This window comes from Alexandromys fortis, unplaced genomic scaffold, assembly GCF_014885135.2.
Source record: "Alexandromys fortis isolate MF-2015 unplaced genomic scaffold, M_Fortis_MF-2015_v1.1 scaffold_14, whole genome shotgun sequence".
Classification (NCBI taxonomy): Eukaryota; Metazoa; Chordata; class Mammalia; order Rodentia; family Cricetidae; genus Alexandromys; species Alexandromys fortis.
The window spans coordinates 3127463-3150653 of record NW_026067910.1 but is presented as its reverse complement, the minus strand read 5'-3'; the positions used below and the strand labels follow the sequence as shown (position 1 = coordinate 3150653).

General features: G+C 39.1%; 1 protein-coding gene across 1 annotated transcript in view; it reads left to right on the top strand.

Annotated features, from left to right (window-relative positions):
* The window catches only part of Hdac2 (histone deacetylase 2), a 39069-nt gene extending 16320 nt beyond the window's left edge, over positions 1-22749 (top strand). The window contains exons 2-14 of the mRNA XM_050137999.1: positions 3908-4020; positions 7648-7765; positions 9784-9858; positions 11174-11312; positions 13707-13848; positions 14932-15024; positions 15099-15207; positions 18129-18269; positions 18531-18639; positions 19183-19313; positions 19653-19808; positions 21729-21786; positions 22383-22749. Of these exons, the coding sequence (XP_049993956.1) occupies positions 3908-4020; positions 7648-7765; positions 9784-9858; positions 11174-11312; positions 13707-13848; positions 14932-15024; positions 15099-15207; positions 18129-18269; positions 18531-18639; positions 19183-19313; positions 19653-19808; positions 21729-21786; positions 22383-22413 (1415 nt within the window). The 3' untranslated portion in view covers positions 22414-22749. The remainder of the gene's footprint in view (positions 1-3907; positions 4021-7647; positions 7766-9783; positions 9859-11173; positions 11313-13706; positions 13849-14931; positions 15025-15098; positions 15208-18128; positions 18270-18530; positions 18640-19182; positions 19314-19652; positions 19809-21728; positions 21787-22382) is intronic.
* Positions 22750-23191: the final 442 nt, after the last annotated feature.

The window sequence follows — 23191 nt, the reverse complement described above, 5'->3', positions numbered from 1 at the left end:
TGACAGAGTCGCCCCGAGGGCCTGCAGCTTTCGGCAACTGGCAACCACGTGCTCTGGTTTGTGCCACCGAAGAGCTGCGCTTGCAAGGGATATTTAAAAACTACTCAGAAAAGAGCAAACCACGCGGGCAGAGACTATGCGGGCCTGTGGAGTTTAAATCCACATGGGGAGGCAAACGATAGGGTGTGTGGGGACTTGAAGTCAATCTGAGGTGTCTAAAGGGAAAATATAAAGAACTGCAGCAAGAAAAGCCACTGCGTGATAATTTATATTAAACTGCTGGCTCCACGCACAAGGCACAGGCCACAAGGCACAGGCCGCCGCTGAGGGAGGGAGGGCAAGCGCCAAACTGAACTGGCAGCAGGCAGCCGAGCAGGGGAAGGAGGGGGTCCTAAAACTAAACATTTAGGCGCCAGATGATGAAGGCGTAAATCACAAACAATCCCACACCAGTTTGGAATTATGATTAATAGGATGGTATTTATTTAAAAGGGGGAAAAACTTACAGATCACCCTCCCGGACAACAGCCCTCTGCGCAATCAGGAAGGGAGTCTAGTCGCTGGAAGCGGAGCAGGAAACAAGAGAGAGAGGAGAGGGAAGTAGCCGCTTTTTTAAAAAGAGAGACCACGCCCCAATGGGCTGGTATTTCAGCGGCTATTGGCTAGAGGAGTGGAAGGACCTCCCGCAACAGACATCTCTCAACTTTTTAAGTTCGTTTGAACTGCATAACCAAGCTATAATATAAAATCTCTGTGTATGTCATATGAAAGGATGACATGCAATAATTTTAGTCATGAGGATTCTCTAGCCAATAAGATTTATCATCTCTCATCCAGTCTCAGAGCTGTTCCCATGTTGAGAGATCAGCTTGTACATCACCTGTCTTGTAGTCTTTCTTGGCTTTCTTTCCTATTGTCTGCAGCCAAGATCCTCGGGGTGTCTCCTCTGGTCAGATCTAATCTCCATTAACTTTGATGGAATCCATAGCTTTTCCTGTGGAAACAAAAGCATAACCTCTCCCCCAGCGTAACACATGGTTGGACTCCACTTTGAAGCCAAGACATCTCTAAAGTAGGTAGGCTGATTTAATTCAGCAGTCCCTTCCACAGCCCAGTGTCGATCTCAGCAGTTGGCATTCCCTGTTCATTAGCATTCAAAACTTCAAAGTCAACAAAGTATCATACAGGTCCAGATGCCCCACGTATTTCCTATCTTTACTCGGCTTTTTAAAAAATACCACATACTCTGTCTTTAAATACTTTATTATTTTTAAACTATTTTTCTATGACTATCTACAGCCATTTTCTTCAGCATCTAAGCACATTTTTAAATGTAGTATACCTTTTTAGAGGTTTTCAAGCACCTTCGGTGTTCTCTGACCATGTGTGTCAAATCTTAAACTGCCATGTCAGCATCTGTGCAGCTCAGCCTAGTACATGGCACTGGTACTTACTTCAGCCCGCAGGCATGTCTGTATGCCGCCAAGCTCCAGTCTGTCTGACTAAGACTAGGAATCCACTCTCGACTCCTTGTCCAGAACTCCTTTTTAACTTTCTCAGACCCTGTATTTCGATATTTGAGCCCCATATTGTATGCCATAAATAATGAGTCTTTCTCTGTTCCACCAGCCAGCTCCCAAATGATAAGTAAATAAACGTAGAGACTTGCTGTAAATTATGAAAGCCCAGCTTTAGCTTAGGCTTGTCCTACTAGCTCTTATAACTTAGCCCATGTTATTACTCTGTGTTCTACCTACCATGTGACTGTTACCTCTCTTTGATCTTGCACCTCCTGTTTCTTCTCCATATCTGACTGGTTTCTCTGCCTCTCTTTCTCAGAGTCCTCTTTGGGCCTTGAAGTCCTGCCTATACCTCCTGCCTAGCTACTAGACATTTAGCTCTTTATTAAAATAACCAGAAGGTTCCTTTGCAAAGACACATCTTCACAGTGTACATAAAGATGTTTCCACAACAGAAATATAATTTACAAAAAAGTCATTGTCTACTTAGGCCAATGAGATGTGCTGTTCCTCACTCTGCAGTTTGGATTCGTCTTTGAAAAGATGGCCAGCATTCTAAGTAGTCCTTTATTTTTAAATAGTCTGCAGAAGATCACTTGTGTTGAAAATGAAATTAAATAAATTGGAGGTACTATACCAACAAATTCAGTCATATTGTTAGGAGACGGGTTTTACAAAATGAATGTTCAGCTGGGGGTCATGACAAAAGTCTGTGGTCTCTAAATCAGATCATGAATTCTATGCCTGCCTGGGATACATGGCTAGAATTTTATCTTAAGGGGGAAAAAAGCAAATGTTTCCTGGATGATTGTCAACTAGATAGTATGAAACATCATAGTCTTTGGTTTCCATTGTACAAATGGAACAGTATTATTAGGAAAGTTTCTGAAGGTGGTTGTTTTGTTTTTGAGAAAGGTTCTTACTCTGTGACTCTGCTGGCTTGGAATACTGTGTGTAGATAGATCAGGTTGGCCTTGAATTTACAGATATCCGCCCTGCTGCTTTCCCGAGTACTGGATGTACACCCTGCTCTGAGCTTAAACTCTGTTGTTTTAAGGGCAGCTAGGAGAGGTTTGGTGTCTAGCTTTTAGTGTATAATCCAGTATTGAAACAGTCATATTTGCATGCTGCTAAAATCAATTCAGCTGTCTTAACAAGTGTTTGAATATGTTATGTAAACTCTAATATTACTGGTAATTTCTCATTTCCTGCTTGATACTGCTGTTGTTAGAAAGTATCCCTTATAGGGCTGAAGAGATGGCTTATCGATTAAGAACACTGGAGGTACCTGCTGAGGACCCAAGGTTCTGTTCCCAGCACACATATGGTGGCTTATAGCCATTGTAACTCCAGTTCCGGGGATCTGACACCTTCTGATCTCCACGGGCACCAGGCATGTATGTAGTCTACTTATGTACATGCAGGTAGACACTCAGATGCATAAAATAGAAACAAACAAATAAACACATTTTTTTAAATGGAATCCCTTACCTTAGAAAGACATACATATTTTTTATAAGTCTGTTCACTTTCTCATTGTCAATATTTCATGATAAGGTAAGTACAACCTTACCTAAAAGTATTTTGTTGATGAAAACCAGATTTTAACTTTAAGACATTGGGATCTAAGATACTTTAACAGACAGGCTACAACTGTCTAGTCGTGATGACAAAACTGTTCTTACTACCCTGAAAATGCCATGAATGTGTCGCATAGCAAAAATTCCTTTAGACCCTATATTTCAGTTACCAATCTCCCCTAATAGACACTGAACATTTAAGCCCTCCCATAACACCAGCTCAACTGTAAGAGATTTCTGTGGGTTACTAGAAAGTCATTCAAGAAGCCAATAGTAGCTGAACAAATTAAATATACCCCAAACTTGAAGAAATACATTTTATGTATCTAAATTTATAAAATAAACAACAAAAAAAAACCCACTAAAAAATGGGTTTCACTTTAAAATTGGAAAACTAAAAGCCAGAAAAATTTTCCTTCCTCTTCAAAGAAATCGAGTCCTCAGCATGTATAAGATCTGCATAATATATTAGGTTGCTAGTAAAATTTAAATGTTACAAAAGTAATTTTTAAGGAATTTTTTTTTTTTAAGATTTATTTGCTGTGTACGGGAGTGGTCTGTTTTCCAGCATGTCTGCATGGCAGAAAGCGGCATCAGATCCCATTATGGATGATTGTAAGCCACCATGTGGTTTTTTGGGAATTGAACTCTGGACCTCTGGAAGAGCAACCAGTGCTCTTAACAATTAAGCCATTTCTTCAGCCCAAATAATCTAACTTTTAACAACTCTTTAAGTGATAATTTTTTAAGGTTGAACACACAAACATAAATGTCTGTGTTATCTAATAGTCATATTTTGTCTTTTAGGTGATATTGGAAATTATTATTATGGCCAGGGTCATCCCATGAAACCTCATAGAATCCGGATGACTCATAACTTGCTGCTAAATTATGGTTTATACCGAAAGATGGAAATATATGTAAGTACTCCTTTGGCACCGTTTCTCTAAACTAGTATTTGAAAGCTTCTTTGTACACTACTGTGGGAGATCACTTAGTAAATGAAAAGATCTGAGAGAAGACGGCTCTTTTGGTTTTATTCATCAGAGAAAGTCTACATAGGAGTAGACTCTTCCCTCTTTGATCATCTCAAACCACCACCTCAGTCCACCCTGGTCTTGGGCCATGTTTCTGAAGAATAACTTTGCCCAATATACCAAATATTTTTGTGACAGTATTGTTGTGTTTCCTGTCCTGCTTAAAAGAATTGACCTGATATTGGTGAGATAACTTAATAGATAAAGAAAGGCACTCACCACCAAGCCTAATGACCTGAGTTTAATTGCCAGAACTCTCACAGTGGAAGGAGAGATCTAATGCCCCCAAGTTGTCTTTAGATTCCACATGGGTGCAGTGAAACACACACCTCCAAAAATAAGTAAATACAATGTAATTTTAAAAAGAAAGAATTGATCTGGACTATTGCAAGATTTATAGAAAATTAATCTTAATTTATTTGGTTATCACATACATGTATATGATATATGTAATATATAAATATATATATATATATATTACTGTTAATGATAGCCAAGTAAATAAAAATAGTATAAGATCCACATCCGCCTTATAAATTTGCACAATGAGGGCAGGGGTGTATATAAAAAGTGTAAGATAGGATGATGCTTAACTGCTCAAGGAGAAGAGGATTTGAAACAGTTTACTGTCTGTAAGCTAAGACCTTTCAGCCGGTCTTGTTCCATCAGATCACATTAGCCTGGAAGGAATCCATAGGTTCTCATCTTCTATGGAAACAAAGCAGAACCTCTTTTCCAAAGTAACATATCCTTAGACTCAAATTTTGAAGTCAAGATACTTTTAAAATATATATGTATGTGTGTGTTGGTTTAGCTTAGCAGCCCATGCAATGAAATGTCTCTCTGTACTTAGCTCATTCACAGTCAAAAAAGTCAAAGAAAACACAATAATATACATAATCCAGTATTTTCCGTCTTTATGTGGCTCATTTTTTTTACTCTATTACTTTTTAATATTCAATTATCTTTATTTAATCTATGACTTTCTGTACTTTTTCTTCTTTCTCATAAGCCCATGTACATTTATCCAACACTGTGACCCATTTAGAGGTTCTTTTTTTATCTGAACCTGTTTTTATTACACATCTATAATCATTTTCTGACCAGGAGCACTTTTTTTTTTTTTTATGATAAGCAGGCACGGCTAGGGCCGACTCTAATTCCACTCAGTCCAACATGGCGGAAGTTTGTTCACCTTCTCTGTGAGCTATGCTTACCTCCCCAGCTCCAGAGACGTAGCAGGTCTATGTCACCATTAAGCAGGTAATAGCACACTGCTCACAAAACCACATTTAAGTGTAGGACCTCCCAAAAGAACCAGACTTCGTGAGGCAAGCATGAACCAGGAAGCTGCCATTTCTTAAAGAAGCTGTGCAGGTTTTGCTGCTAATACTGCGTCAGGAAGCCTTCTCTTAAAGGAGTATTATCTCTGCTTGCCAGCAAACAGAGCCTATCTGAAAAAAAATGCAGCTACCAAGAAGCTGCACTTGGCTCCCATTTTTGTGGGTCTAGAAGGCTCACCTTTTTTCTTAAGCTTTTTTAGGTCTTATGTGGATCCATGGCAGTCAGTGGGCACCATTTTGTAACCAGAAACTGCTTGTTAGTTTCCCTGCCACCCAGATCGAAATAATAACACAAGCTATATTAATTTTAACACTGTTGGACTGATTTCTAAGGTGTATTTCTAGCTAGCTCTTATATCTTAAATTTACCCATTTCTATTTTACATTTTACCACAAGGCTCACGGTTACCTCCTGCTTCTTGGGCAACTATATGACGTCTGCCTCCTTTGGCAGCTACATGGCATATCCTTGACTCCACCTATTCTGTGCTCTGGTTGTGGTGGTACATGCTGGTAGGATTTGCTGAGGGAGGTGTGAAATCCGAACAGGAATACAGAGAGAGAGAGAGTAGGCATTCTAGGAGACACCATGCAGCTGCAGAAGGAGAAAGATGCCCAGAACCTTTACCGTGAGACATGTCTGCTTCTGCCAGCACCAGTTACTTCAGAGAGGTTGATGGGCATTGAAGAAACTCGTTATGGAATTTGCCTTCATTTTGATGAGGCTAGCCATTTGGGCAAAAAACTGCTCTTGCCTGGACTGCTTGATGGTGTACTGTATGAACTGGACATGCAGGACCCACAGAAAAGTGATGCTGAACTTTCCAAAAGACAGGATGGTCCTTCAGGGTTCCTGCTTCACAGAAGAAACAGCCAGACATTCTCCAGGACACAGAAGAAAATGACCGAGAAACTGCTAATATAGGCAAAATGGCCTTTCAAATTTTCTGCTTCGTGGAAAAGTCTGCCAGATATTATGGGCCTGTAGGTGAATGCCCCAGTGGTACAGAAGAACTTTGGGTGACTATCCTGGCAGTGAGATATGTCTGTCAATTATAGAGTTTTGGAAGTTGGTTACAATGTACTTTCTGTTTACTTAGGTAATATTAAATCCTTCTGAAGTCTTTGAAGAGTTGAAGACAGATAGAGTTATAGTTTTCCTAGTTATGATAAAGTATAAATTAGATATAAAACTTTGGACTCACAAAGATAAAATAGATGATAGAGTATTTTTTTTAATTTGTCAAATGTAAATGTTACGACTAAATATTTTAACTATAATTCTTGATTGATAGCTGTTTTGTGCATGTAATTTTATTATGTTAAAGTTAAAACCTTCCTTTTTAATTAGACAGAAAAGAGAAGATGATGTGGGATGTCCTTCTGTAAATATATTGGTTGATGAATAATAATAATAATGAATAAAGCTGTTTTGGCCAATAACTTCGCGGGTAAAGTCAGTCTTGAAGAGATAGCGTAGGTGGAGTCAAGGAAGACGTCACATAGCTGCCAAAGGAGGCAGACACCCATATAGCTGCCCAAGAAGCAAGAGGTAACAAACAACAAGCCTCGTGCTAAAATATAAGATAATAGAAATGGGTTAATTTAAGATGGAAGAGCTAATCAGAAATACGCCTGAGACATTGGTCTAACAGTGTTGTGATTAATATAGTTTCTGTGATTATTTGGGTCTGGGTGGCCGGAAAACGAGCGAACGGTCTCTGGTTACAACAGTCCTAAACAGTGCTATAGGAATCATTTCTTTAGGTACAGATAATTTAGAGACGTGGGAAGTCCTGTGGAAGAAGAATGTCATAAGTGAAATTGAGCTCTTCAGAATGAAAATTAGAATAAATGAAAGGTCAAAGTAGATCTTAAGCTGATCCGAGCAAACTTTGATGACAATCAGTGGCTAGAGAGCAATAGGGTGGGTGCAGGTGAGAGTCTGAACGTGTGAACTTTTCTACCAAGCAGGAGTGGGTTTGGCTTTCAGAGGGGCTAACTTCATCCTAGAAGACAAATGTGAGTTTGGATTTCCTTCATAATTAATGTCACTCAGGTGGATCTAATTCATTTGAACAGACTGATTGTGGGCATGCATACATCTCACTTGAGAATTCTGTTTTAATAACTAATAATTTCAATATCTTGGTGTTTTTCTTTTCAGAGGCCCCATAAAGCCACTGCTGAAGAAATGACAAAATACCACAGTGATGAGTATATCAAATTTCTACGATCAATAAGACCAGACAACATGTCTGAGTATAGTAAGCAGATGCAGAGATGTACGTTGTAAATGACATACTTTAGTAGTGCTGAATGTAAATGAATCTTTTTGTTGTTGTTCTTATTTTGCTTTTTGAGACAGGGTTTTCTGTATAGCCCTTACTGTCTAGGATCTTACTCTGTAGTACAAGCTGACCTTGAACTCACAAAGCTCCACCTGCCTCTACCTCCCATTTTCTGGGATTAAAGGTGTGTACCACCACTGCCCATCCCAGAATAAATTTTTTCAGCCATGTAAGTGTAGAGTTGCCTGATTAGGTATTTTTTTCCTATTAGTTTAAAATATTAATATAATTTTTAATTCAGATCATTGGACCAATATCAATGTTGCTTTAGAAAACAAACTGTTTTGAATGTCAGTTTAGTCTTTTACTTTTTATTTTGTTCCCATAATAACTTTGGGATTGGTCAGAGCACACTGTCTTACAAAAAACAAAAATATACTTACTTCATCCTTTTGTTGTTTGTTTTTTAAGGTGTTGAGACAGACTCTCCCTTTCTAAGTCTGGCTCTCCTGAATCTTACTAATGCAGACTAGGCTGACCTCAAACTCACAGATGTTGTGTGGAGGAGCAGGCTTCGTCCCGCCGCCTGGCTAGCTTACACCTGAAATAATTACACAAAAACTGTGTTCAATTAAACACTGCCTGGCCCATTGTATCTAGCCTCTTATTGGCTAACTCTCACATCTTGATTAGCCCATTTCTATTAATCTGTGTATCGCCACTTGACTGTGGTTTACCAGCATGAGTCTAACCAGCATCTGTCTTGGGCAGGAGAATAATGGCATCTGCCACACTTCCCTTCTTCCCAGCATTCTGTTCTGTCTACTCCGCCCACCTAAGGGCTGCCCTATCAAAAGGCCAAGGCAGTCTCTTTATTCAACCAATGAAAGCAACACACAAACAGAAGACCCTCCTACACCACACAGAGGTCCACCTGCCTCTGCCTCCCATATACTTCAATGGTCACATGTCTGCAGTTTGTCTGCTATTTGTATGCACTGTAACATGAAGACCGTTTCTCCTTTGGTGGATGGTTAGTGAAGTAATCTCCTACATGTTCTTTCTTATGGCTTAGAGATTTTGTTATTAGAAACTATAGTGAATTGAAGAAATATTGCAGAATATCCTAAAATGTTTGGAATGCTATCTTTTGATGCTTAGTACTGGAATCAGTTTTCTCGATGAGAAATGGACTTTTTATGATGTACTTCAGTGAAGTTTAGATTTTAGATTTAGTTTAGTTGCTAAGAATTTCCTAGGTTCATAGAACTTCAAATGTTTCTCTACAACAGACTATCCCATTTGATCAAATCAGAGCTGTAATAGGACAGATATTGCTCATCTACAGGGTTTTTGTTGTTGTTTTCATTTCAGCACAAAAGGAACCAAGCATGTCACGATATTGTGTCTTATGTATCTATATGAGTTATTCTCTTGTCTTAAGTACCCTTTCTTCTGTATCTTTGTTCCATTAACTTCTAAAGTCAGTGTTAGCTGCAGGAAAAAATAAAATATTTTAATTTTTTTATACTAAAATACATTTCAAAGTTAGGGATACTCAGTGTTTCTAAGGAGTTCTAAAGATGACTTAGAAAGAAGTTGAAGCTATTTGATTTTTAAAATTGTGACTAACTTGCTTTCATTTAAGGAGAAAACCAGATTTATGTCTGTTTTACTGTATTTAAATAGGCTTTTGATTTTGTTGTTGTTGTTGTTTCTTGATTGGGCAGAGATACTTCACAGGTATCCTGATAAGATTTAGTAATGGGGGAGAGGAAGGGAAGGTAGCAGAAAAAAAATATATAGCTCAATAAAAGCAATTTTTAAAAAAAGATTTAGTAATGGTATTCCACAGACAATTTTAATTATCTTGACCAAAATAATGAATTCTATTTTAAAATTGCAAATTTTATGTTCTATGCCTGCCTGAACCAAAAAAAAATTTTAATAGTTTTTAAGAAAAAGCTTTCAATCATTTGCATAATGGGTTGAACTTAATTCGTTTTCCACAGTTAACGTTGGAGAAGACTGTCCAGTATTTGATGGACTCTTTGAATTTTGCCAGCTTTCTACCGGTGGTTCGGTTGGTAAGTGTCCTGAGTCACTGAGATTTAAACTTGATCTGGAGGGTGCTATGGTGTCTTTGTAGTTTTTGTCTAAAGCAGATGTTTTAGTGGTTGTAAGTTTGCTAGACTGTGGTACGCTGGTAGGCCTCAAACTCATAATCCTCATGCAGCTTCCTCCTGAATGATGAGTTTACAGACATGTGCTATCATAACAACCTAACAGTGATAGATTTGTTGTTTTATTTTGTGAGACAGTCTCACTGCAGTGTCCCGGCTGGCCTTGAGTTTGCGGAGTTCCTCCTGCCTTAGCCTCGCAAGCACTGGGATTACAGGCATGTACTGTTATAGTATTGTATTGGTATGTATTGTTATTAGTATTGTTATTCCATCTTCCTTTGGTGTAACAAACGTACGACAACTCAGCTACTGAGTGGAGACCGTTTCAAGGTCAGACCTCCAGTGAACCAAAGCCAGATCTCACCTCTTCCCTCCCTTCCAGTGACACCACAGTGGTGACTGAGGGTTTCATGTCGTTCTGGGGTATGGTTCCAATTTTCTTGGGGCTCCCAAATAAAGACTTGGAGACTTAATTATGAATCCTTGGTCTTAACTTAGGCTTGTCCCACTAACTCTTTCAATTTAACTTGTTCCTGTTTCTTTACATTTTGCCTCAGGGCTTTTTACCTTTCTTTCATTCTGTATCTTTTTTCTTGCCTCCTTCTTGTCTGGCTGACTGGCCCCAGGAGTCTCCCTGTAGTTATTCCTCTTACTTATTCTTTCTGCCCGCCAGACCCCCCCCCCCATTATTCCTCTACTGCCTAGCTATTAACCGTTTAGTTTCTTATTAGACCAATCAGCTGCCTCAGGCAGACAAGGTGAAACAGCAACAACATCTTTCCATAGTTAAACAACAAATGCATCGTATCTTTACATAGTTATACAAACGGAACACAACTTTGCATAATTAAATATTCTGCAACACTGGGGAGGCATTTCAGGTTCAAAATAGCACATGTGATTGTCTTTTAAACCCCTGTGCTTAACAATTTAGACTTTAAAACTCCTCTGTTTAACAATCAAGAAAACAGTTTTTAAGTTGTATTTGCTTAGAGATCTTTTCTGCCATTTTTACTACAACTTTCCATGTATACTGCCTTTTAATTAGATAAACTGTAGGACAATAGGTAATCTATGGAAAATGTAATTCTAAATTATAATCCTTAGTTTTTTAATGTCAAAACATTTTGCTTACACATGGCATATTTAATAGGACTTCACTTAAAGAGATTTTGTGTAAATTATTTTATAAATACTATAACGTGTTTCTGCTTCCTAGCTGGGGCTGTGAAGTTAAACCGACAACAAACTGATATGGCTGTCAACTGGGCTGGAGGATTACATCATGCTAAGAAGTCAGAAGCATCGGGATTCTGCTATGTTAATGACATTGTGCTTGCCATACTCGAATTACTAAAGTAAGTTCATTCATAACTTTCCCTGTGATCAAACCTCTTAATTAAAATATGAAATTATTTGAAATAATATGAAATAAATTACAATAGATTAATGCTGAATCAACATGGACTTATCACAAGCCAATGCAGAGGTCTGAAGAAATAGCAGTTTTCTTGTGTTGTTGTTCTGTGCCCTGCGAACGTGATAGGTGTCAGCTTACCTTGTGTTTTAGCCCAGCCATGGCTTCTTTGCTGTTGAGGACCGGCCTTGACCAAAATATTTCTGGCCAGGATAGGGGCATGGGAATTTTAGAAATATAAGAATATGAAGACACATAAAAAATAACAGGACAGAAACCATAGAAAGTATTGGGAGGGGGGCTGGAGAGATGGCTCAGAGGTTAAGAGCATTGTCTGCTCTTCCAAAGGTCCTGAGTTCAATTCCCAGCAATCACATGGTGGCTCACAACCATCTGTAATGGGGACCAGTGCCCTCTTCTGGCCTGCAGGCATACACACAGACAGAATATTGTATACATAATAAATAAATAAATAAATATTTTTAGAAAAAGTATTGGGAGGGCATTCCAGTAACTGAAATCACCCACATTAATTTTTCCACAGCTTTTATATTCATTGTAAGTGGAGGGGGGGCAAAAAAAGGATTTAATTAACATGATACAAAGGGTAACTCACAGTCACTTTACCACTCTGAAACATCAGGTCATCCTTAGCATTCTGTTGTCTAGGTAACAAGAAACTACTGTAGATCAAGTGTGAAGGCCACCCCTCCCCAGACCTCATAGTTACAAAAGAAGGGGCAGAAGTATGTTTGCAGGTCTTGACCATCTATCAGGATTGAATGGGGCTAATGTCAAAAGAACCAAGGTCACATCCTGAGTTTGGACCTGCAACTCAGCTTGTTAACCTCCAGACTCTGACCATCCGACAAGGTGGAAATTAGGCTCACATTTTGGGCCTCCACACTTTGGATAATAAATAAACTGTTGTGAATCACCTGCAGTGACAAGACATTTTACTACTTTAAATAGTGAATTTAATTTTTTTGTTTATTTTTTTGTTTATATTTTATTGGTGCTTTGCCTGCATATATGTCAGTGCCCACAGAGGCCAGGAAAGGCCAATAGACCCCCAGGAACTATAGTTACAGACAGTTGTGAGCTGTCATGTGGATGCTGGGAATTGAACCTGGATCCTCTGGAAGAGCAACCAGTGCTCTTTTTCTTTTTTCTTTTTTCTTTTTTTAATTGTTTTTGTTGTTCTAACAACTAGACCAACTTTCTACAACAATGGCTTTTTTTTTTTTTTTTGACACTGTGTTTTTTCTAGTGGCACTTTGGTGTAGGTATGGAACTAATGCCATGTCATTCTCCAGAAGTGAATTTGAGATGCCGTGACTAATCTGTAGTGTCCAGAGTGTAAGTGAAGCAATGAGAGTACTTGTGAGTGCTCATAGTTACTAGCTATTGATGGGGCCAAATGCAATCATCCTGTAGTAAAATGTTTTTATGGAAGTGGAAATTTGAGTGTCACCTGTTATAAAATATTCTTGGTTTGATTTTATTTTTGAGCCTGTGAAAGCTGGGGAGTGGTATTGGCATGATGACACGTTGGGAACTGGGGAGGAGTGGAGACATGGCACACACGTCCATCACTTTACAGGCAGCCGGGTGTGAGGTCAGCCGGGATGAGAGCACAGCCATCCAAAGACCAGAAAGGAGAAGGGAACGATGTAAAATTCCACTCAGTTCAAAACTCTTTAAGGAAATAAAAAAGAGTAACTGGATTACTTAAACCATGGTTGCCTTGGATTGTTTTATAATGATAAAATTTTGTCTTAATGATTTATTCTTTATTTTCTGTTCATTGATGTTATTTCTACAGATGTGTCTGTATGAGGGTTCAGATCCCCTGGAACTATAGTTACAGACAGTTTTGAACTGCCATGTGGTGATGGGCACTGAGACGGGGTTCTCTGGAAAAGCAGCCAGGGCTTCCAACCAGTGAGCTGTCTGCAGTCCCCATCTTTCCTTTTCTTGGTTTTAGTTTTGGTTTATCTGTGTAGCCCTGGCCTTCCTGGAACTTGCTCTATAGACTGGGCTGGCCTAGAACTAGGTTCACCTTCCCAATACAGGAGTAAAGTCGTACACCACCATGCCTAGCAATGCTGAAATTTTCTAATGTTGCTCTGGCATAATCTTTGGGGGTGAATATATAGAAATATATAGCTGTCTTTAATGTGTATAGAAGAGGGTAGGCCTCAGAAAGTCCTGGATTTTCTTGGTTGTCCAAAGGTCTGGATGCTCTCTTAGATTGGCAGCGAGATTAAGGGTTGAGCGTTGTAAGGTCAAGAACACGTTCCTGAATCCTAGCTTCCTTCTGCTTTACTTCCAGGTATCATCAGAGAGTCTTGTATATTGACATAGACATCCATCATGGTGATGGTGTTGAGGAAGCTTTTTATACAACAGATCGCGTGATGACGGTTTCATTCCATAAGTATGGGGAATACTTTCCCGGAACCGGAGACCTGAGGGTAAGACCAAATCTGTTCGAATTTGAGATGAATTTAGGAGGTTGCTAATTTATGGAGGAGCCCTGTTGTCTTGTTTTTGTTTTGTTTCTTTGTTCCTGTATTTGTGATGGAATCTGGGCATCTGGAGTTTCTTGATATATGGCCTTGATTAGTTTAGCAATTGTTTGGGTCATTGTTCACTGTTAGTATTTGTCAGGTTGTGGGCCAGCTGAGTGGTGTGTGGTGTTTAGTTTTGACCACTTCATTTATGTAGGAATGGGGTGTAGAAAACAGTTTCAAGTCAGCTAGGCATAAGTGCCAATCTGAAAAAGTTCTGTGGTCTCTCCAGGTTCTGCAGGTTGTCCTTGGGTAGCAAGGACTATTGCACAGTGGGAATAGGAGTGAGGGGCAGGATATCACACTCTCTTCAGTGCTGGTGGATTGGGGAAGGCCAGACAGGGTCTTTATCCAGGATCAAGGGCACAGAGGACCACACGGTCCCAGGATGTGTAGGTGGTGTTTCCAGAAGACTGATTTGGGGTCCCTGCCTGGAGTTACGGTCACAGTGGCTCAGCGGGTGTGGTGGCTGCTAGACAGTTGGAGGTGTTGACTCTGGAGATCCCTACCAATGGTTCTGGGTCATAGGACTTCTCTCAGTTCAGGAATGATGAAATATGTGGGGTCTCTAATTACATCTTATTTATTAAAATGTTTCATGCCTATTCAGATTGAGGTTTGTTAGAACTTTTTATTTATTTGTGTGGGGGAAGGACAATGGGTGTGCCATCTTAAAGGACGCCATGCAAGAGTTTGCCTTGTGGGTGGGTCCTGGAAATGAAACTCAAGGAGTCTAACTCAGTGAGCTTTCACCAGCCCAAGCTACAGGCCTGTGTTTGTATTAACTGTATGCTACTGTTGTTTCTTCTTTAAAATCTGCCTTAGAGCTTAGTAAAGTAAGTGCTTCTACAAACACTGGTATATGTACTTGTTTATTTTTTATTATTTCCTTTTCAAAATTGTGTGTTACTTGGTCTTCTAATCATTTAAAAAAATGACAGACTTTTTGTTAAGAAATAATCTCTTAAGGTATATTTTGTGTTATAGGATATTGGTGCTGGAAAAGGAAAATACTATGCTGTTAATTTTCCCATGAGAGATGGTATAGATGACGAGTCGTATGGACAGATTTTTAAGCCTGTAAGTACTGCTTTCAGAAATAAAGTGGAGTTGTAAAATATCCTGAGATACTAATGTGTCTTATTTTGTGCTAGATAATCTCTAAAGTGATGGAGATGTACCAGCCCAGTGCTGTGGTGCTGCAGTGTGGTGCAGACTCGCTGTCTGGTGATAGGCTTGGCTGCTTCAATCTCACTGTCAAAGGTGAGCACTACTTCCCATGAAAGTTCTCCTTGTTAATTGCTGGAGAGATGGTTAAGAACACGCCTGTTCCTTTTGCAGAGGACCTGGGTTCAGTTCCCAGCTCCCACATGGTGACTCAAAAACAAATGTAATTCTAGTTCCAGGGGATCTAGCACTCCTGATTTCCACTGTACCAGGCATTGTACATGCACAGTGTGTGTGTGTGTGTGTGTGTGTGTGTGTGTGTGTGTGTGTGTGTGTGTGAAAATTTCTTTTGTTACCTTTTGCTTGCCAACTTGATGTGAAACTTTGTACTTGTGTTTTCATGGATTTTTTTTTTCTTTTCTGGGGGTGGGGTATGTGGCTGACTGGTTAGTTAATCTTGTTTCTCAGCAAGTACTTTCCATGTTACCATATTTATGAATAATTATGCATTTATCCATGAATAGTTCGTTGCCATCCTAACTGGGGCAGGAGTAGCAGTAGTCAATGTTCTTATCACTTTTATCAATTTTTCCAGAAAACCTGTCTTTGTTATCTGACTAAATTATATATTTGCTGTTACAGAAACAAGGAATTTTTCTGATCTGCATGCACCCTTCCCAAATCTGTTCTTAGATGTAAGAATGGAACCTGGGGAGGTCATTGCTTAACAGCAGCAGGATTTTTTAGCTTAGCAGTTTTCCCTACTTGTACAAGTCATCTTTTTGCTGAGTTTTTGTTTATTTGCTTGCTTGCTTGCTTGTTTAGTTTTCTCTTTGCTCATTTCTGAACTGAATTTCTGAATAAATTATGCTCAGCTATATCGGGTGCTGTCGCTGACCTAAGAATGGTTTTCTGATCTCCTGTTTGGACTAAGTGTCCTCACAGGTCTAGTGGGCATGGAACTTTGCTTCTGTTTATTGCATCTCCCTAATCAGTGTGTCCTCCATTTCCTGCTTTGTTGCTACCTCACATTATGGTGAAACACTTTTGTTTGTTTTTGTTTTTCAAGACAGGGTTTCTTTGTGTAGCTCTGGCTGTACTAGAATTTTCTTTCTTTATAGACCATGCTGTCCTTGAACTCAGAGATCCATGGGACTCTGCCTCCCAAGTGCTGGAATTAGAGGCATGTGCTACCCACGCCTGGCTTAGAATAAATATTTTTAAAGAATAAGCCTTCATAGTTAATGTTTGGATTAGAAATGACTTATCATGCACATTGCATATATTATGGTAGCGTCTTCTTTTCCATATGAATTTTGATGTAGCAAGTAACTTTAAATGAAGACATCTTGTTTTGAATTCTCTTATAAGATATAAACAATTCTAAAATAGAACTTTTAACGTAACTAAATCTAGATACTAATGACTACTTATGCTTGCATGCTGCAGACCAGTCTTAGGAATGTGGTATATATAGTCTGTTACTCTACTTTGTATTGAGTTGGGCAACACAAAATTAGTTTGCTTGCTTTCTTGGTAGGTCAGTATTCAGTTAACAGCACTGTTATGATGTTGCCTCTCAAGTGTTATAAAAAACTGTCTAGTGTCAAAGCAGATATAAGTTTCCTGAAGTGACCAATCTGATGTACCCTTCTTTCTTGGTGCTAGGGACTTATACTCTATCAATGAGCAGTAATCCCAATTCTAGCGGATACTGTCAGTGTTTGCCGACATGATGGAAATTTTCGGTGTTTGTATTTATTTAGTACCTTTCATTATAAACTGCATTTGACTCACACAGTATATCTTGTATTTCAGCAGGTAAGCAGTTTGCTTATGTAAAGCACCTAAGGATATTTGTAATTCCATTTTCAGAATTAGAATACAGTTTTCTGAGCTTCAACTACATCCTCCCAGGCCTAGTGAAATCAGTCAGCCACTGATGTCCAACTCACTCTACCTTAACCGTGTTCTTTTCCATGCTTCCTCTTAGGGATTCTAGCCTTCACGTTATAAAATCGTCACCACCAGCGGGATGCTAGGTGTTACCTGCTCTTTCCTGTAGACTGTAAAGTAACTTCTGTCCTTACTGCTGTCCACATGGTTCTATCTGAAACACTTGCTCCAGCAGGAGAGGCCTGGTTGACGATTACATGAAGAAAACAGATAACTAAACATTAAAATAAACTTCTTTAGGCAATAGGGATTTTATGCCATTTTAATTTTTTTCAATGTTTTAAACTTTGTTATAGAAATTGCAAAAACAAAACAGAAAAACCATCATACATTGAAATTAACCAGACCCAAAGACTATAACTTACTAATCATCTATGCCTAGAGTAGCCACCATCCAAGTACTAGGCAAAAGTCATGCAAAGGGATTTTTTTTTTTTAATTAAGGCTAAAACCAATAAGGAGTGGGGAAAATATTCCTATTTCTATTGTCATCACTAAGGGGTTTTCTTTCTTTAATGATTGAGTTAACGTGCCTGAATGCTAATGGCCTCAGAAGTTACTGGTAACTCATAACTTGTGCCTATGTTAGGGTTGTAGTCTTGGGCAAGTTAAGAAAATGATCCCTAATACAGCACATAAAGACAGTCTGTAGTCACACTGTATGGTCTAGCCTTCCATAATTCAGCCACACATACCTGTGTGGGAGAGGGAAACAGTTCAGATTTGTCTCAGGTTTCATTGCTATGACTTTTCTCTCCCTTATGCCATCTCTCAGGAATATTCTGTGTGCATGTTCTATATCACTAGTGTAGTTATTTGTTGCAAAGAGTCCTGTCATCATCCCCCTTCCCCCCACCTTGTAGTCAGACTGGCTTCCAAATTCTGATCCCCCTACCTCAGCCTCTAGAGATGTTTTCACTAGCATGAGGCACTGTGCCTCGCTGTCTAGAAACCCTATTTTGGTTGAGTAAAATTTTGTTTGTTTTTATCATTTTTAAGGTTATTTTTTAAGTTGCTACAAAATACTTATTTTGTTGTTACACAAATCTTCTTTGTTTTAGGTCATGCTAAATGTGTAGAAGTAGTAAAAACTTTTAACTTGCCATTGCTGATGCTTGGTGGAGGTGGCTACACAATCCGAAATGTTGCTCGATGTTGGACGTATGAGACCGCAGTTGCCCTTGACTGTGAAATTCCTAATGGTAAGTGTTCAAGTTGTAGTGTCCACAGGAATATCCAATATGTAGAAATCGAGGATTGGGAGCGTCTGCAGCCATACCCCAGAATGTGCAGTTTCCTCTGGCGGATGAACGATTAGGTTGCAAATCTACGAGACAGCATTCCCTGTGTGTTCACTCTTAAGCTTTCCTATGGGAATAGCTCTCTGGATCTGGATTGTGTTTGTTAGCTCACAGTAGAAACCAAGCTTTTGATATGTAACTTGTTTCTTTTGTTTTCAATAGAGTTGCCATATAATGATTACTTTGAGTATTTCGGACCGGACTTCAAACTGCATATTAGTCCATCAAACATGACAAACCAGAACACTCCAGAATATATGGAAAAGATAAAGTAAGAAGTCATTTCATGTTAATGAGAGTGTAGGAAACTTTAGAAGGTCAAATAGAGGATGTTATTTTAGTTGTGTGCATCTGTGTTTTAGAAATATTTAAGAATATTGATGTTTTTGATCTACTGTATGAACACAAATGTACAACCTTTATAAATAAATATTTTTATTCAAATGCATTTCAAAATTGCCAAGGGCACTAAATTTTCCCCTTTCTTGCTTTGTTTGTATTATTTGAAACATTTTGTTAGAGTTTTGTCTCTAAGAAATGTAAAAACATACATCAGTATGGGCTGTGTCCTTTCTTCCCTAGACTAATTGTATGAGAGTGGACATTTGTACTTGTTGCCTTATCGTTAAATGAATGAATTAGTGTTTATCTCTTGAGCCGTGGGTTCATTTAGTGAGTATGTGCAAAGAATTGATGTTTATTGTTCATTCAGTAGTTAACTAAATGAAAGGTGATGGTTTCTGTTTAATTTTTCACCTGTTTATAACAGGAACTTTACATAAAGTGGTTTTGTGTAATAAATTGTGTCATTTAGACAGCGTTTATTTGAAAATCTTCGAATGTTACCACATGCACCTGGAGTTCAGATGCAAGCTATTCCAGAAGATGCTGTTCACGAAGAGAGTGGGGATGAGGATGGGGAAGACCCAGACAAGAGGATTTCTAGTAAGAAAACCCTTGACACCTATTTTTGCACTTTTTTGGTTCATCATCATAAGACTTAGAACTGAAGGTACACAGGCATGTTTCACTAACACATGTTGTGATTGTCCTTTTCTCCATTTTAATTACATGTAGATTTAGTTTCCTGATATCTCAAAGCCGAGTTAATATTAACAATTTTATTGTGTGTGAATACACAGATATGGCTATGTTCAGAACTTCGGCACTTGGTATATTTGGAAAATATTCCATTTGTGCTCAGTGGGCTGACTTGAATGTTGTAACTGCTTATATATGTATAATATATGGAATGATTGTTGAACCTGTGATGTTGTGTATCAGTTCGTGCATCTGACAAGCGGATAGCTTGCGATGAAGAATTCTCAGATTCCGAGGATGAAGGCGAAGGAGGTCGTAGAAATGTTGCTGATCATAAGAAGGGAGCAAAGAAAGCTAGGATTGAAGAAGACAAGAAGGAGACAGAGGACAAAAAGACAGGTCAGTTTATAGTTTGGTGAATATTTCATTGTCACTGCTTAAGAGTTGCACTATAGCTTTTAGGAGATCCCATAGTCACACAAGGGTCAGGGTGGATGCACTCATGAGGTACCTTCTCCATGTGTAAATGATGTTTACTTCTAATGTTTGCTGTCTAATTCTTTCAGAATTCTTTTTAAAGTTTTATCATGTGTGTGTGCTCATATTTTCTTTGTGATATAAAAACTTTTATCTCCTTGTTAACACAGACCCATGTCGCAGAATAGCGAATACATGGGGCAAAGGGAAAGATGGAGCAGTTGTAAACATTGGTCCTCTGAGCAGACTGCATCTTATTTTTTGTAGCTCAGGGTAGGCTTGAATTCACAGTGATCCTCCTGCCTCATCTTATGTTCTGGGATTAGAGGCATATGCCAGTACACCTGGTTCAGAGCAAAAATTCTAAGATAATTTTGAGCTATTCAAAGTTGTCTTAATGAAGCAAAGGTTAAGTTCCATTGTCCTTTGAAAAATCACTTTAAATTTGGAAAACTCTTCAGGAACTGAAGAAGATAAAGCAAGAAATATAGGAAGGGACCGAGGAGCTGGGGTGTGAAGGACGGTTCTGATGTCTTCGTGTGTTCAATGTTTTATTTAGCATGTCATTATAGCGCCTCCTTATGGGATTTTTCTTCTCTGGTTACTGTGCAAAACTCTGCAGGGTTAAAGAATGGGAAGGAGCCTCTTAAATGTGTTTCCTCATACTGACAGTGGTAATGAGTGCGAGGTATTGGTGCCCTATTGATCATCAGGGCTCAGCATGTAGACCCGGCTGTCTGGTCACTTACTGTGCTAGCCTCAAACTCTTGCCATTGCCCTTCCCCAGATTCCTGAGTGCTAGCGTTACAGTTGTGTGCCACCACATCCAACTCAGTTTCTATTTTAAAATATCTTCCTATTTTCTCTTTCTTTCAAATAGGAAAGTAATTGGGATAAATTCTCTCACTATTTTAGACAAAATTAGTGTTACTTTAAACAGAAAAAGACAAAAATGTATAAGCCAAAATCTAGAATAAGAACCTGCCATGGCTTTGGTACTAGGAGTAAAAGTTCAGCAGCCAAAATTAACCTAAAACTAAAGTGTAGTAAAATTCTCTTTTTCAGCACTCACATGTATATGAAAGTTGCATGAGTCCCCCACAGTGTCTGTAAGACCTAAGATGCTGATGTCCCTACACCTTGTCCTTAGGCCATTGCTTCATAACTGTTGTCCGTGGAGAAAACACTCCACACATCTGGCAAAGTACTTTTATTACTATATTTTAACTTAGGAAATTCAATTTAGTGGTAGCTGAAAATTATAGGTCAGAACAATGGGATGTAGTTCTTGTGGGCCAGCAGGACAGCTCAGCAGAAGTGTTTGCTGCCAGCCAGGCTCTGACGTTGGAGGACAATAGCCGACTTCTGCAAGCTGTCTTCTCAGCCCTGTGCATGCCATGCACACCCTCTAATAAATCAGTGTTTAAAACAGTGAGTTGGCTTCTGCCTGCCTTTAGGATCACGTGTCTTCTTTCGGCAGACACATTCGTCTTCAACTCCTGCTGTCTTAAGCACTGCCTTCTTGCCTTGGGAAGATATACTGCACTCTTACCCATGGAGAGCTGTGCTTATCCTTTGGGGTCTCATTGCAGTGTCCCTGCCTACTGGCAGCTCTCCTGACCAGTGCTCTACTGTGCTCTGAAGGTCTTCACTGTACCTGCAGTGCTGTGCTGCTTCAGAACCGGAAGTTAGAGTGGGTGCAAGCGCATCATCCCTTAACAGTGCCGTCACTCAGCTCGGAACCATGAGTAGGGAGCTTAGTGCAGCTGTTTATATTTTAAGATAAAGTGAATATAGTTTGTGTATTTCAAATTAGGTTTTAATCTTTTCTTCTGTCTTTAGATGTTAAGGAAGAAGACAAATCCAAGGACAGCAGTGGTGAAAAAACAGATACCAAAGGGTGAGCGATGCCTCTTCCCTCAGAGACGGTAGCAGGAATATGTGTGTTTGGGGGAGCCATGTATGCTTTACATGCTGGGATAACCCAGAGAACATCATCCTACACAAGACCTTGTCTTCTGAGTGGGGTATTGTGTCCTAGACTATTTTTCCTCAGCCTTTATGTTTGTGATCATGGTTTGCAGAGCGCTCAAATTCCTGTGCTTGAAAGATTTGGTGTTGGGAGATTTAACATGAAGCCTGCTGGAGAATGCATGATTGGCTAGGTGTGGAGGCTGAGGCTGGGGAATTGCCATGAATTTAAATCCGGACTAAGCTACATAGTGAATTTTAAAACATCAGTCTAAGCTGAAGAGTGAGCTTCTGTGTCAAAAGCAAGCATGCATGCTTGCCCGCACATGTTTACATGCTAAGTTTTAAGGATAATTTGGAATGCTTAGTTGTAAAGCTACCAAAGGATTAGGAAATTGAGACTTCAATAGCTCAGAATCAACACTAAAGTACTTGCATAAATCTACAAGGCTTGATCAGCAGCTAGGTCAGTACTCTTAAACCAAGAGTGCTATTTTTAAAATTTAACATTACTTCTTTCAACAGAGCCAAGTCAGAACAACTCAGCAATCCTTGAATTTGACTCCCCAACGTAAGGATCCTCTTGAAAAGTGAGATGATACTGGGCTAAGAAACCTTTGCTGTTTGAGGACTCCTGGCTTCATTTTATACTGTTTTGGCATGGACTGTATTTATTTTCAAAATGGCTTGTTTTTGTTTTCCTTGGCAAGTTTTATTGTGAGTTTTTCTAATTATGAAGCAAATTTTTTTTTCCACCATGCTTTATGTGATTGTATTTAAATTGATGTGTTATTATGTCAAAACACGGGATCTATTAAACAAAAGCAATTGGCCTTTCTGAGCTGATTTTTCCATCTTTTGTAATTATCTTTATTAAAAAATTGTACTTGGATCGTCTTCTGTCTGTTCATTGCAAAGACTTGTTACAAAGCTAGTGACTTGATGTTGTTTGTAGGACCGGAATATACCAAAGGTGATTTCAGCTTGAGTGATGACCCTGGGTTGTCAAGGCACTCACTGGCTCACTCTCACAGACGTTTCTCACTCCAGTAGAAGTAACACAGCTCAGCCGTTGTCATGAAGACGAATTGCATAATTAACTCCAAAATTTATAACCTATGTAGCTGTGGTGAAGGAATCATTTTTAAACTTGAACCCAAGACTCAAAAATTAGAAATGGAAATTGAGACTTAAAAGAGAAATAAGTCTCTGCCAAACCGTCTGTAAGGGTTAGTTCTTCCCGGGCATACACCCTGCACATGTGTATGAGGGCTGTTTAATCAGAATGTGCTCGTGTTGTATTGTCTGTGTAAAATGAACTCTGCTAGCAAAAT